General features: G+C 39.7%; 1 protein-coding gene across 3 annotated transcripts in view; it reads left to right on the forward strand.

Moving 5' to 3' along the window:
• The window catches only part of LOC141063508 (interferon-induced, double-stranded RNA-activated protein kinase-like), a 253,146-nt gene that overhangs the window by 29,690 nt on the left and 209,333 nt on the right, over nucleotides 1-14,123 (forward strand). For all 3 annotated transcript variants that reach the window (XM_073557589.1, XM_073557588.1, XM_073557590.1), the window contains 2 exons: nucleotides 1,094-1,149; nucleotides 5,591-5,639. In XM_073557589.1, coding sequence (XP_073413690.1) covers nucleotides 1,094-1,149; nucleotides 5,591-5,639 — 105 coding nt within the window. The remainder of the gene's footprint in view (nucleotides 1-1,093; nucleotides 1,150-5,590; nucleotides 5,640-14,123) is intronic.

A 14,123-nucleotide genomic window follows, 5' to 3' on the forward strand; every position in this document is an offset into this window, starting at 1 on the left:
CAAAATACAGATTCCCATGAGAATCTGATTCCAGAGCTTATTTTAAATGAAAGGGGCGTTACCAGTGTTATGTAATAGCTGACAGTCTGCTCTCATGTTCACATGGCAGAGCTGTGTGTGATTACAACTAATCCAGTACAGCATTACAAACACATCTGCTTAGTTCTTCAGCTTCCATCTCATAGGCAGCCAATGTGGGGTGAAGGGTAGTTGTTATGCCGGCCAGTCTCACACCTTCTAAATGCAGCCCTACTCACTCTGTGTTTCACTTTGCTCCATCCAGTACCTGACCATCGGTCTCTGTTGCCTTGTGCTGGTTGTGAGTCATAGGGGGGTGCAGCTGAACTCTGCAGGAATTAGTACCCACTCTGTCCTGCAAAGATTTGCTTTCCCAGCCTATCACCTGCTAACAAGTGACATATCAGGCAACTCCACCCTCCATTCCTCGACTGAACATTGATTCCTAGCCTGCTAGCACCCGTTTATGTATTTCTCAGTATTCTGTCTCCCGTTATTGATCGGGCCTGTTTACCCGCTCAGATTGACTACGCCATCCGTCACTTCGGCTTTGCTTTGTGAACCCATGCTGCTTGCGCTGACTCCGGACCATCTGACTACGCTTTTGACTCGCCCTCTTGCACCTCATACCTGTGCCTCTGACCCTCAAGTCGGCTGCTGCAGTCCCAGGGACTTCTCTGGCGTGGTACTTGGTGTCTGGCAGCACAGCCTATCCTCCCCATCAGAAGCACTGATAAAGATCTGGTGTACACTTAGTCACGCCCAATCCTGAGTAAGCCCAGCTTGTGGCACAGTGGGTCCACACCCACCAACGTTACAGTAGTACATGAGATCTGATTGCACTTTGACAAGAGCGTTGAAGCTGAAAATTTATTTGCACTGAGAGAAAGTTAAACTCTGCTGCATTGTGTAAGTTGTAATCAGGTACAACTCTGCAAGCTGAGCTTACAGCACTATGAGTAAATTACTGCAGCTGCAAAGGTGTTTGTAAGGAGACAAGGCTCAGCTCTGCTGTAATGTCACAATGCTGGAATTGCGTTTTAAAATCTATATTTGTTTTCTGTTTATTTTGCAGTCTCAACCAGTAGGTAACTCCGACTCCCCAGCGAGTCCTGCAGTATCAAATATAAGGTAATTCAGACATTGTTTAAAGTTCACCTCTATCCATAGGATACGTGATAACTTACAGATTGGTGGGGAACTAACCTTGGATTTTTACCTATCCTGAGAATGGACCTCTGCAGAGCCCTGTCTTTATAGGACTGCAGGAGATAGCTGAGTAAAGCATTCAGTTTTTACCTGCTGTCACATAGAGTAGTAAAGAGAATTCAGAAATTCACCGCACACTCTCGTAATGCATTTAGAAAATTTGTTGATTTTAATATAAACAAAATGGGAGCATAAGGCACAAAAAGGGTCTTAATCATAATATCACTTTATCCGTAGTGCCGAGAGTAGAGACATCATATAAAAGTATATATGAATCAGTGGAGAATCCACAAAGGCTATCATATTGGTATATGGCCAAAGAGTCTGAGGACCTTGCAGTCTGTGGTTGCTAAGTGGCGCTCCTGCGCCTAGCTGCTTGCGTTCGGCAGGATCAGAATATCTTGTCTTTAAGAAATGTGGAATTATTAAAAAATAAATATAGGCTGTAAAGCAGACAATTTCCAGCACCTTTTTTATTTTTCAATATCTGGTAATCTATACTGTATGTATTTTAGCACAATCTGAATTATTACCGCTTATGATTTGCATTACCTTTTTATTCAGGGTTTGTGTGATATTTCTTTTCATTATCTTCTCAATGAAAGGGAACCTTTTCAGATCTCCCAGATTGTCCCCACAAGCTGCTATAGTGGTATGGGTGCAGAGTTCTTTAATGGATTTTATGTAACTTACTAATGCTGCAGCGTTTGAAGAACGTAATTTTATCCTGCAGCTTTACATGTGAAACTAGGGCAGGACTAGTCAGTGCTTCATCTTTTTCCCCCCTGACTAGTTGAGCCTCAGATCTTCTAATCCTACCTCTTTGGGCTTCATTGCCAGCCTACCAACAACAAATTGCTATAATAATGTCCACTATTTACATATCTGTAAAAGTGTGGTCGGATTATGGTGTCCTAAGCCCCGATGCGCGTTTTACCCTGCTTCCTCAGGGGGTGTGAGGAAGCAGGGTGAAGATATTTAAGTAATGGACTTTATTACAGCAATTTGGATAACTCCTTACTGTTCCTGGAGTATTGAATGTCAGTATTTGTTATCACATAACCATTCCTTCTTGGGTTTTTGTACAAATTCTGACTACTCGTATATTACCTACCATTATTTCTATATTGTAAATATAAAATATTATACATTTGATATTGTTACAGTCCATCTACCAAAATTCCCCTGGCTTTGTAATTGGATAACACTAACTGTACAAACGTACATACAGTGGGGAAAAAAGTATTTAGTCAGCCACCAATTGTGCAAGTTCTCCCCTCTTAAAAAGATGAGAAAGGCACACAGCGGCTCTCCAAACGCGACATGGTGCCTGATAACGATTGGAGCTAATTTTCCATTCAAAAAGTCTAATGGCGATCCTCCTCTTCCGGACCCTGCCGTGCGCCCAAACAGTGGTTCATGATGACATACGAGGTATCAGTGTACTCAGGAAAAATTGCCCCACAAATTTTAGGATCCATTTTATCCTGTTGCCCATGTGAAAATGAAAAAACTGAGGCTAAAAGAAAATTTTTGTGGAAAAAAAAAAAGTACTTTTTTTTTTTTTTTTTACGGATCAATTTGTGAAGCACCTGGTGCTTCAAAGTGATCACTATGCATCTAGATAAGTTCCTTGGGGGGTCTAGTTTCCAAAATGGGGTCACTTGTGGGGGAGCTCTAATGTTTAGGCACACAGGGACTCTCCAAACGCGACATGGCAACCGCTAAATATTCCAGCATATTTTCCATTCAAAAAGTCAATTGGTGCTCCTTCACTTCCGAGCCCTGCCGTGCGCCCAAACAGTGGTTTATGAGCACATATGAGGTATCAATGTACTCAGGAGAAATTGCCCAACAAATTTCAGGATCCATTTTATCGTGTTGCCCATGTGAAAATGAAAAAAATTAATGATAAAAGAAAATTTTTCTTGGAAAAATGTCCATTTTTTTCCTTCCACGTTTCTTTAGTCCCTGTGAAGCACCTGAAGGGTTAATAATCTTCTTGAATGTAGTTTTGAGCACCTTGATGGGTGCAGTTTTTAGAATGGTATCACTTTTGGGTAATTTCTGCCATATAGACCCCTCAAAGTGACTTCAAATGTGAGGTGGTCCCTAAAAAAAATGGTTTTGTAAATTTTGTTGTAAAAATGAGAAATCACTGGTCAACTTTTAACCCTTATAACTTCCTAACAAAAAAAATTTTGGTTTTCAAAATTGTGCTGATGTAAAGTAGACATGTGGGAAATGTTATTTAGTAACTATTTTGTGTCACATAACTCTCTGGTTTAACAGAATAAAAATTCAAAATTGCGAAATTCTTTCCAAATTTCTGATTTTTTCACAAATAAACGCAAAAAATATCGACCTAAATTTAACACTAACATTAAGCAAAATATGTCACGAAAAAACAATCTCAGAATCGCTAGGATGCGTTGAAGCGTTCTAGACTTATTACCTCATAAAGGGACACTGGTCAGAATTGCAAAAAATGGCCTGTCATTAAGGTCAAAATAGGCTTGGTCATGAAGGGGTTAAGTAAGACACAGAACACACAGTATGACAAACGTGCATGAATACTCTGTTGTAAAATATATGTAACAGTAAGCAGCAAGTGCTAGTAAAAGATGTTATCAAAACCAGGGTATTTAGTTGATACGTTTTTTTGCAAAAAATGTACGCTAAGCCACTCTACCACGTCACGGTAACCCTTCTCGAAGCAGTCCTATCAGTGAGACCCTGTGCACACCACCCAAAGACTAAGACACAGAAGGCTTTGGGAGATCCCCGCCTCTCTCTTTTAGGACACGCACATAAAAAGCCATTTTGCCCAGTGTGCCCATACCGGGCAGCACCTTTCTGAACCCTGCTCATGAAGGTATTGTTCACATGATCAGGTTTTAAACATATTAGATAGGACTGCTCCGAGAAGGGTTACCGTGACGTGGTGAAGTGGCTTAGCGTACATTTTTTGCAAAAAACGTAGCAACTAAATACCCTGGTTTTGTTAACATCTTTTACTAGCACTTTGCTGCTTACTGTTACATATATTTTACAACAGAGTATTCATGCACGTTTGTCATACTGTGTTCTTTCTGTGTATTAGTCTTCGAGTGGTGTGAACAGGTTCTTACTGAACTGTTCATTTTTGTGCGTGTCTCATGTGTTCTGAATCTATTGATTTCTTGCTTATGCAAGCTTTCGGAGCTCCCTGCTTCTCTCTTTTGGGACACACACATAAAAAGCCATTTTGCCCAGTGTGCCCATACCGAGCAGCACCTTTCTGAACCCTGCTCATGAAGGTATTGTTCACATGATCAGGTTTTAAATATATTAGATAGGACTGCTCCGAGAAGGGTTACTGTGACGTGGTGGAGTGGCTTAGCGTACATTTTTTGTAAAAAATGTATCAACTAAATACCCTGGTTTTGTTAACATCTTTTACTAGCACTTGCTGTTTACTGTTACATATATTTTACAACAGAGTATTCATTAACGTTTGTCATACTGTGTGTTCTTTCTTTGTCTTAGTCTTTGGGTGGTGTGAACAGGGTCTTACTGACCTGTTCATTTTTGTGCGTGTTTCATGTGTTCTGAATCTAATGTTTTTAAGTAACCAAATACTTATTTTCTACCATAATTTGAAAAATAAATTTTGCCAAATCAGACAAGGTGATTTTCTGGATTTGTTTTCTCATTTTGACTCTCATAGTTGTGGTCTACCTATGATGTCAATTACAGGCCTCTCTCATCTTTTTAAGTGGGAGAACTTGCACAATTGGTGACTGACTAAATCCTTTTTTTCCCCACTGTATCTATGTTTGGCTATCAACCACTACTTTGTATCAATAGTATATTCATTTTGTGTCTAACTGGGGTCCTTTTTGAGGTAACCTTGCCTTTTATTGTTTTCTCCTATGTTTTTAAATATAACTAAATTAATAATTGCATTTTACTTCAGTAGAGCGTCTTTGCACTCATTTCTCTTTTTGGGTTACCTCCATTGCTTGATTGCCAACCTCGATAATGGTGAGATCCTAATACAAACTGAATCACGCCCTGTGTGGCATAATCAAAAGATCCAGGACTAATTTGGGGGAACAGATGCCACACTGGGCTAGGCCTGCATAATTTTCATATGCGACTCTTCACAATATAATGTTATTCTTCATTATTAGTATGGCACGTAAAACAACTATTAAGATTAAAGAAATGTGCACTGTAGTATCAGTGGGTCCTCAGGGGATCTGACAAGTTTTCCTTTCCTGTAAATTGCGGTACATGCCGCATGTTACGTTCTATTAATTTATATTTTCACTATTGGACGGTAGTAAGCAGTTTTTCTGTTGTGTTTTTATTTTCACAGACCTGAACCTAGTCCATCACTTGCTAATGGAGCTGCCAGCAACATTGTGGTATGACACCCCGTTTTTAACTGTACATCATAATATATATGCTTAAAAGCTATATTTATTGTGTGTGTGTTTGTATGTATATACGGTAATTTTTTTTTCATAATAAAATTACATTTTATTTAACACTTAACCCCTTAATCCCATATGACGTACTATCCCGTCCATGTGCCCTGGGACTTAATTCCCAGGGACGGGATAATACGTCATAGCGATCAGCGGCGCCCACGTGGTGAGCGCCGCTGATCGCGGCCAGGTGTCATTTGATTGTGCCGGGTGTCAGCCTTGATAATGATCAAACACAATTGTGGTGTACCGGGGGTTAAAGTGAAGCATCGGCAGGGAGGGGGCTCCCTCCGTGCTTCCCTGAGCCCCCCCCACGGCAGCGCAGTGTGCAGCGCTGCTGCGGGGGGCTCCTTCCCTGCAGGCCCCCGAATCCAATATGGCGACGGGGACCTTCGGGGGCCTGCAGGGAGCTGGCTTCCTCAGTGCCCGCAAAGCGCAGGCATTAGGAAGCCTGCTGCACTGCCTGTGACAGATCGCTGATCTGTCACAGTTATCTGTGATGTGACAGATCAGCGATCTGTCACAGGACAGTGGTGTCCCACCTGGGACAATGTAATAAAGTTAAAAAAAAAAAAAAAAGTGTTAAAATAATTAAAAAAAATCGCCAAATAAATTAGAAAAAAAAATATTCCCCCAATAAATTAATTTTTTGGAAATAAAAACCCCCAAAACAATAAAAGTACACATATTTGGTATTGCCGCGTCCGTAACGACCTGCCCTATAAAACTGTCCCATTAGTTAACCCCTTTAGCTACCCCTTAAAAAATAAAAAACGAAGCAAAAAATAATGATTTATTATCATACTGATGATTAACAGCAAGTGATCTTCTAGCTAGAAGACTCTATCTATACCAGCAAGCTAGAAAAATACCAAAAATAAAACTAATCTACTTTATTCAAAATTGAATTAAAAAGGACTTAGTCCATTCATAAAAATGTACATGTACAAAAAGACAAACACTTACAAAAACCGCTCAATCTGACGCGGTAAGACCAAATTTTCAAGCACCCTATCGGTATACCCTTGGTGTCTTTATCCAACTCTCCATAGACACCCCCTCGGAGTATCCGCTTCGTGTGAATTTGTTTCAAAAAAACACTCTCATGGTGCTAGAAAAATGTCTTTCACAGATCTATTGTACTTTATGTGCCACTTCTGTGTAGCATACATAATCATCACTAACAATGATCTTGAACAAATATCAAAATAACAGCCTTATATCAAATAACCACCTAAAAATAAGAAATGGCATGATAGACAATCTGTAATTAATATATAACCAAGGTGTGAATCAAGGCATTTCCCTTTTTTGATCATACAATTCACCACCTTTACAGATTTTTTATGTCATTTGGTATATCATGGAAAGATCTCACCCGAATCTATACATTCATGGGTTCCTCCATGTGACGCTCCCTTCTCCCTACGCGTTTCACCACACAGATCATCAGGGGAGTACTAAGTACAGCGTTATGCCTACATAAGAAAAATGCCATCACTGGGCTGTTCATTTATCTGCTTTTTATAGCATGCACTCTTTAGTGTGTTCCCGCCTCATAAAGATGGGCGGGTGTATGCCCATGACCATTTCCTGTTTCTATGTCACCGTAGTGACAAGTCTGTCACTTCTATATTCATTAACATCATTCACTCGCTCACTCTCATAGCATATTAATACTATGCGATTGCTTAGGCCTCCGTTTAAAACATATGATTGTGCGCATTCTTTTCTTTATCGGTTTGCATAGCAACGCATTGACATCAGCTTATTCTAGCGCATGCGCATTCTTCTTTACAACGTCCAGCCCTCTTTTTTACGTCTCGGCGTCTATTTACTTCCTTATAACAGCATCAGGGGAATTATCGCGCCTGCGCACTCACAACCATAGCCGCTTCTTTGCAGGCTTTAAATTCTTAGTGCACGCTAATCCCCTTATCATGCCTGCACTCTCCACAAACACCCGCTTCTTTGCAAACTATGATTTATACATGCATAAAAGTTCCTCTTATCGCAGGAACATATAATCGTGCGCACTTTTCTTTATCGGGTTGCATAGTAACGCATTGACGTCATCTTACTTTAGCGCATGCGCATTCTTCTTTGTAACGTTAAACCTACTTTTTCACGTCACGGCGCCTATTTACTTCCTTATATCAACATCAGGGGAATTATCGCGCCTGCGCATTCCCAACCATAGCCGCTACTTTGCAGGCTTTAACTTCTTAGTGCATGCTAGTCCCCTTACGGCGCCTGCGCACTCCACAATCAACCGCATCTTTGCAAACTATGATTTATAGATGCATAAAAATTCCTCCTATCACAGGATTATTTCATGAGAGCACTTATACCGCCCTCAGGGTGAATGGAATATCAATGCTTTACATTGTGGTCACAAATTATACCTAAAATGCTCACTATCTAATCCTCAACTAGACCTATAAGCATAAATCTTACCCTTGTAAAGAAATAGGTTTCACAGTCATTTTGGGCATATTTCAATATTTACTATCCAGTTTTAGGACTTTCAGGATATTGAGGATATTAAACTTTATTAAATATCCCCTTAAAAAATCCTCTCAACTATCCCGAGCGATCACTCAAGACAATGTACAGTATTTTGCTCAGATCTTAGACATCCAAAAGAGACTTCTTATCTTCTCTTGATCCCATTCCATTTTTATTCCTAAGGTATTGACTCCGTGTTTAGACAAACAAAAAAAGGAAAATAACCCAATAGAGAAGTATAGCTCCTTTAGGATTCCCTCCTGAGTAACCACACTACCCTTTAACCCCTATACAGGGATCTGGTTTTACGTGGGGCACAATGGAGCTTGTCCTCCGGGGCTCCATCTCATTGCATATGGGTTAATTAGTTTACAAGAAAGCCATGAAAGATAGTTGGTCATTCAGGCCTGTTGGTTGGAGTGTTCTCAGCCAGAAAATCCACCTACATTCCCTTTGAAGGATCACTTTGTCCCAATCACCTCCTCTATGGGGGTAAGGAACTTTCTTGATCCCAACAAATTGAATTTTGCTATGATCACCCTGATGTATCCTATTGATGTGGTTAGCTATAGCTGTATCTCTTTTATTCACCACATCACCAACATGTTCACGTATTCTCTTCCTGAATTCCCTTGATTCACACCTTGGTTATATATTAATTACAGATTGTCTATCATGCCATTTCTTATTTTTAGGTGGTTATTTGTTATAAGGCTGTTATTTTGATATTTGTTCAAGATCATTGTTAGTGATGATTATGTATGCTACACAGAAGTGGCACATAAAGTACAATAGATCTGTGAAAGACATTTTTCTAGCACCATGAGAGTGTTTTTTTGAAACAAATTCACACGAAGCGGATACTCCGAGGGGGTGTCTATGGAGAGTTGGATAAAGACACCAAGGGTATACCGATAGGGTGCTTGAAAATTTGGTCTTACCGCGTCAGATTGAGCGGTTTTTGTAAGTGTTTGTCTTTTTGTACATGTACATTTTTATGAATGGACTAAGTCCTTTTTAATTCAATTTTGAATAAAGTAGATTAGTTTTATTTTTGGTATTTTTCTAGCTTGCTGGTATAGATAGAGTCTTCTAGCTAGAAGATCACTTGCTGTTAATCGTCTTGATACAGGCAATGGCAGGTTTTTTGACTACAGGCATTGATACAAACATATGGATTACAGAGGCCAAAGAGGTATTCTCTGATAAGGTGTTTACACAAAAAAGATATACTCCGACATATAGTGCAGCTTTCAAGGAACTTGATAAAATTTATAGAGATCAGATAGCCTCATGGTGGGAGGTTCAGAGTCTAGAAAATTACATACGATCAGGTATTGTACCTCGTCATCTGAGGATTACCCTCACCCCAGGGTTTAGATATAGGAGCACGTCCTTACTCACTAAGTGGGAAAAGGAAGCAACAGAGAGTTCGATCAGATTTATGAGACTCCTCCTAGAGGAAGAAAAAAGTAATTTAAATAAACTTACAGAATCCCTGAGAGATCAGATTGAGATCACGAAAAAGTATTCGGGTGAGTCTGATTTTTCGGTAAAAGAGGTCAATTTACAGAATACTCTAGAAAAATTTCAGTATCATCTGAAAGAAAAGAAACATAAGTTGTTTAATAGGGATCTCCAAGAATTCAGAGATAACAAAGCCTACTCAGTACAAGTGGTCAGAAATAACAGATCAGTTGAAACTGATATATCCTCATCTGAGGCAGAATTTTCTGACACTGAGAGTAGATCTAGGCATTTCAGAGGCAGAGGAAGAGGAGGACAAAGAGGTAAATTCAATAGAGGCTCCTATAAGAGGTCACCGAAGAGGGATTTTTTAGATCTAAGCTATCCATTAAGGAACCGCCTAAACCCCCACAGCGGACCAGAGGGCCAGAGGTAATCAACTTATCCCAACGCCCCCTAACTGAAACTGAGATGTGTGTACTTAGTAAAGGCCTGTCGTTTGTACCAACATCAGACATAGACATTTTTGAAACTGTAAAAGATCTACATCTGTTTGCCCGCAAGCTAAAATGGAAAAAGTATTTCTCTAAACAAGATCAGAGGTTTTCGCAAGAGCTGGGTATTTCTGAAGAGCTATTACAAGATGTACGGTTTCTGTTTCACCTGGGGGATATTGATCCTAACCTGAAAGGTGAGGGTCCATTTACAGATCTAAAGAAAAAGAGCACGGTTATGCCCCCTCCCACAGGTGATGTCAATTCAATTGATATTTTTGTTAATCTTGTTACAAATGATTTGATGAAATCAGGAGATCTTTTAAATTCAAGATCATATAACTTAGGGAAAGAAGAGATGGAAAGCCTTAAGAGACTTGAAAATGACAGCAGTATCATTATTAAAAGTTCGGATAAAGGAGGGAATATAGTTGTCATGGATACATCTAAATATAAGAAAATGTGCCTTTCTATATTGGAGGATAAGTTGAGTTATGAGAAGCTATCATCAAACCCTATAGTGAGCCTATCTGATGCTCTTAAGATACTAGTCAATGAAGCCCTGGACTCCGGGGTGATTGACAAGAAAGAAAAAGATTTCTTGATTCCATTGCATCCTACTATGGCGACTTTTTATTGTCTCCCGAAAATCCATAAGGGTATGACCCCTTTGAAGGGTCGACCTATAGTGGCAGGTATCAATAGTGTGACTCAGAATTTGGGAATGTACATAGATCGGATCCTAAGACCATTTGTAATGAATTTGAGCTCGTATATTAGAGACACTGGCGATCTTTTATGTAAACTAGATGGCATATACCTAGAGAAAGACATGATTTTTGGGAGTATAGATGTGGAGGCTTTATACTCCTCGATACCCCACAATAAAGGCCTTATGGCCGTAGAATATTACCTTAAGTCTCGAGGACGTTTCTTTGTGAAACACAATAATTTTGTTTTGAAGGCTTTGGAATTTTGCCTTACAAATAATGTCTTTCTCTTTGGAAATAAGTATTTCCACCAGCTCAGGGGCACTGCAATGGGTTGCCCATGTGCGCCCACTTATGCAAATTTGCTCCTGGGCTGGTGGGAAGAAAAAATTGTGTTTAATGACACGAATTCTCGATATGATAGCGTAGCCCTATGGCTGCGCTATATTGATGATATTTTCGTGATATGGAAAAACACAGAATCTGAGTTTATTTCCTTTGTCAATGACCTCAATTGTAATGATTTAGGCCTTAGATTTACGTATGAGGTACATGAATCAGAAATGAGATTTCTAGATGTGCTCATTAAAAAGGGAATTGATGGAACTGTAGAAACGAGCAATTATAGGAAACCAACAGCTACTAACTCACTTTTAAGATGGGAGAGTAGTCACCCCCTTCCACAAAAAAAAGGAATACCCAAAGGACAATACTTGAGGTTACGCCGTAATTGCTCGAACCCTCAGAAATTTAAAGAACAAGCTGATGATATGAGGGAAAGATTTCAGGAGAGAGGATACCCAGATCATGTTCTAAGGGCCGCTTATGAGGAATCTATAGCAAGAGATCGTAAAGAACTATTGAGGAAAGTTGATAAAAAAGAAGATAAAGAGGTCACACGTTTCATTACTAGGTTTTCGAATGGATCAGAAAAATTTAAAGCAATTTTAGAAAGACATTGGCCAATTCTTAAAATGGATATGGATATAGAGAAAACCTTAGGTTCTAAACCACAAGTAACATACAGAAAGAACAAATCTATAAAAGATAGACTAATGCATAGTCACTTCAGAGAGATTCAAACACGTACCTGGTTAGAAGGAGAGGTTAAAGGGTGCTATAGGTGTGGTAACTGTGTTGCATGTCAGTCAGTAACACAAGGGAAAACCTTTAGGAGTACGAACAACAAGAAAGTTTATACCATTAGACAGTTTATTAATTGTCGAACCACTGGAGTAATTTATAAGGCAACGTGTATATGTGGGATTGAATATATAGGGAAAACAAGAAGGGAATTCAGGAAGAGAATACGTGAACATGTTGGTGATGTGGTGAATAAAAGAGATACAGCTATAGCTAACCACATCAATAGGATACATCAGGGTGATCATAGCAAAATTCAATTTGTTGGGATCAAGAAAGTTCCTTACCCCCATAGAGGAGGTGATTGGGACAAAGTGATCCTTCAAAGGGAATGTAGGTGGATTTTCTGGCTGAGAACACTCCAACCAACAGGCCTGAATGACCAACTATCTTTCATGGCTTTCTTGTAAACTAATTAACCCATATGCAATGAGATGGAGCCCCGGAGGACAAGCTCCATTGTGCCCCACGTAAAACCAGATCCCTGTATAGGGGTTAAAGGGTAGTGTGGTTACTCAGGAGGGAATCCTAAAGGAGCTATACTTCTCTATTGGGTTATTTTCCTTTTTTTGTTTGTCTAAACACGGAGTCAATACCTTAGGAATAAAAATGGAATGGGATCAAGAGAAGATAAGAAGTCTCTTTTGGATGTCTAAGATCTGAGCAAAATACTGTACATTGTCTTGAGTGATCGCTCGGGATAGTTGAGAGGATTTTTTAAGGGGATATTTAATAAAGTTTAATATCCTCAATATCCTGAAAGTCCTAAAACTGGATAGTAAATATTGAAATATGCCCAAAATGACTGTGAAACCTATTTCTTTACAAGGGTAAGATTTATGCTTATAGGTCTAGTTGAGGATTAGATAGTGAGCATTTTAGGTATAATTTGTGACCACAATGTAAAGCATTGATATTCCATTCACCCTGAGGGCGGTATAAGTGCTCTCATGAAATAATCCTGTGATAGGAGGAATTTTTATGCATCTATAAATCATAGTTTGCAAAGATGCGGTTGATTGTGGAGTGCGCAGGCGCCGTAAGGGGACTAGCATGCACTAAGAAGTTAAAGCCTGCAAAGTAGCGGCTATGGTTGGGAATGCGCAGGCGCGATAATTCCCCTGATGTTGATATAAGGAAGTAAATAGGCGCCGTGACGTGAAAAAGTAGGTTTAACGTTACAAAGAAGAATGCGCATGCGCTAAAGTAAGATGACGTCAATGCGTTACTATGCAACCCGATAAAGAAAAGTGCGCACGATTATATGTTCCTGCGATAAGAGGAACTTTTATGCATGTATAAATCATAGTTTGCAAAGAAGCGGGTGTTTGTGGAGAGTGCAGGCATGATAAGGGGATTAGCGTGCACTAAGAATTTAAAGCCTGCAAAGAAGCGGCTATGGTTGTGAGTGCGCAGGCGCGATAATTCCCCTGATGCTGTTATAAGGAAGTAAATAGACGCCGAGACGTAAAAAAGAGGGCTGGACGTTGTAAAGAAGAATGCGCATGCGCTAGAATAAGCTGATGTCAATGCGTTGCTATGCAACCCGATAAAGAAAAGAATGCGCACAATCATATGTTTTAAACGGAGGCCTAAGCAATCGCATAGTATTAATATGCTATGAGAGTGAGCGAGTGAATGATGTTAATGAATATAGAAGTGACAGACTTGTCACTACGGTGACATAGAAACAGGAAATGGTCATGGGCATACACCCGCCCATCTTTATGAGGCGGGAACACACTGAAGAGTGCATGCTATAAAAAGCAGATAAATGAACAGCCCAGTGATGGCATTTTTCTTATGTAGGCATAACGCTGTACTTAGTACTCCCCTGATGATCTGTGTGGTGAAACGCGTAGGGAGAAGGGAGCGTCACATGGAGGAACCCATGAATGTATAGATTCGGGTGAGATCTTTCCATGATATACCAAATGACATAAAAAATCTGTAAAGGTGGTGAATTGTATGATCAAAAAAGGGAAATGCCTTGATTCACACCTTGGTTATATATTAATTACAGATTGTCTATCATGCCATTTCTTATTTTTAGGTGGTTATTTGATATAAGGCTGTTATTTTGATATTTGTTCAAGATC

Source organism: Dendrobates tinctorius, unplaced genomic scaffold (assembly GCF_039654945.1).
Source record: "Dendrobates tinctorius isolate UK_male_01 unplaced genomic scaffold, ASM3965494v1 ptg000250l, whole genome shotgun sequence".
NCBI lineage: Eukaryota > Metazoa > Chordata > Amphibia > Anura > Dendrobatidae > Dendrobates > Dendrobates tinctorius.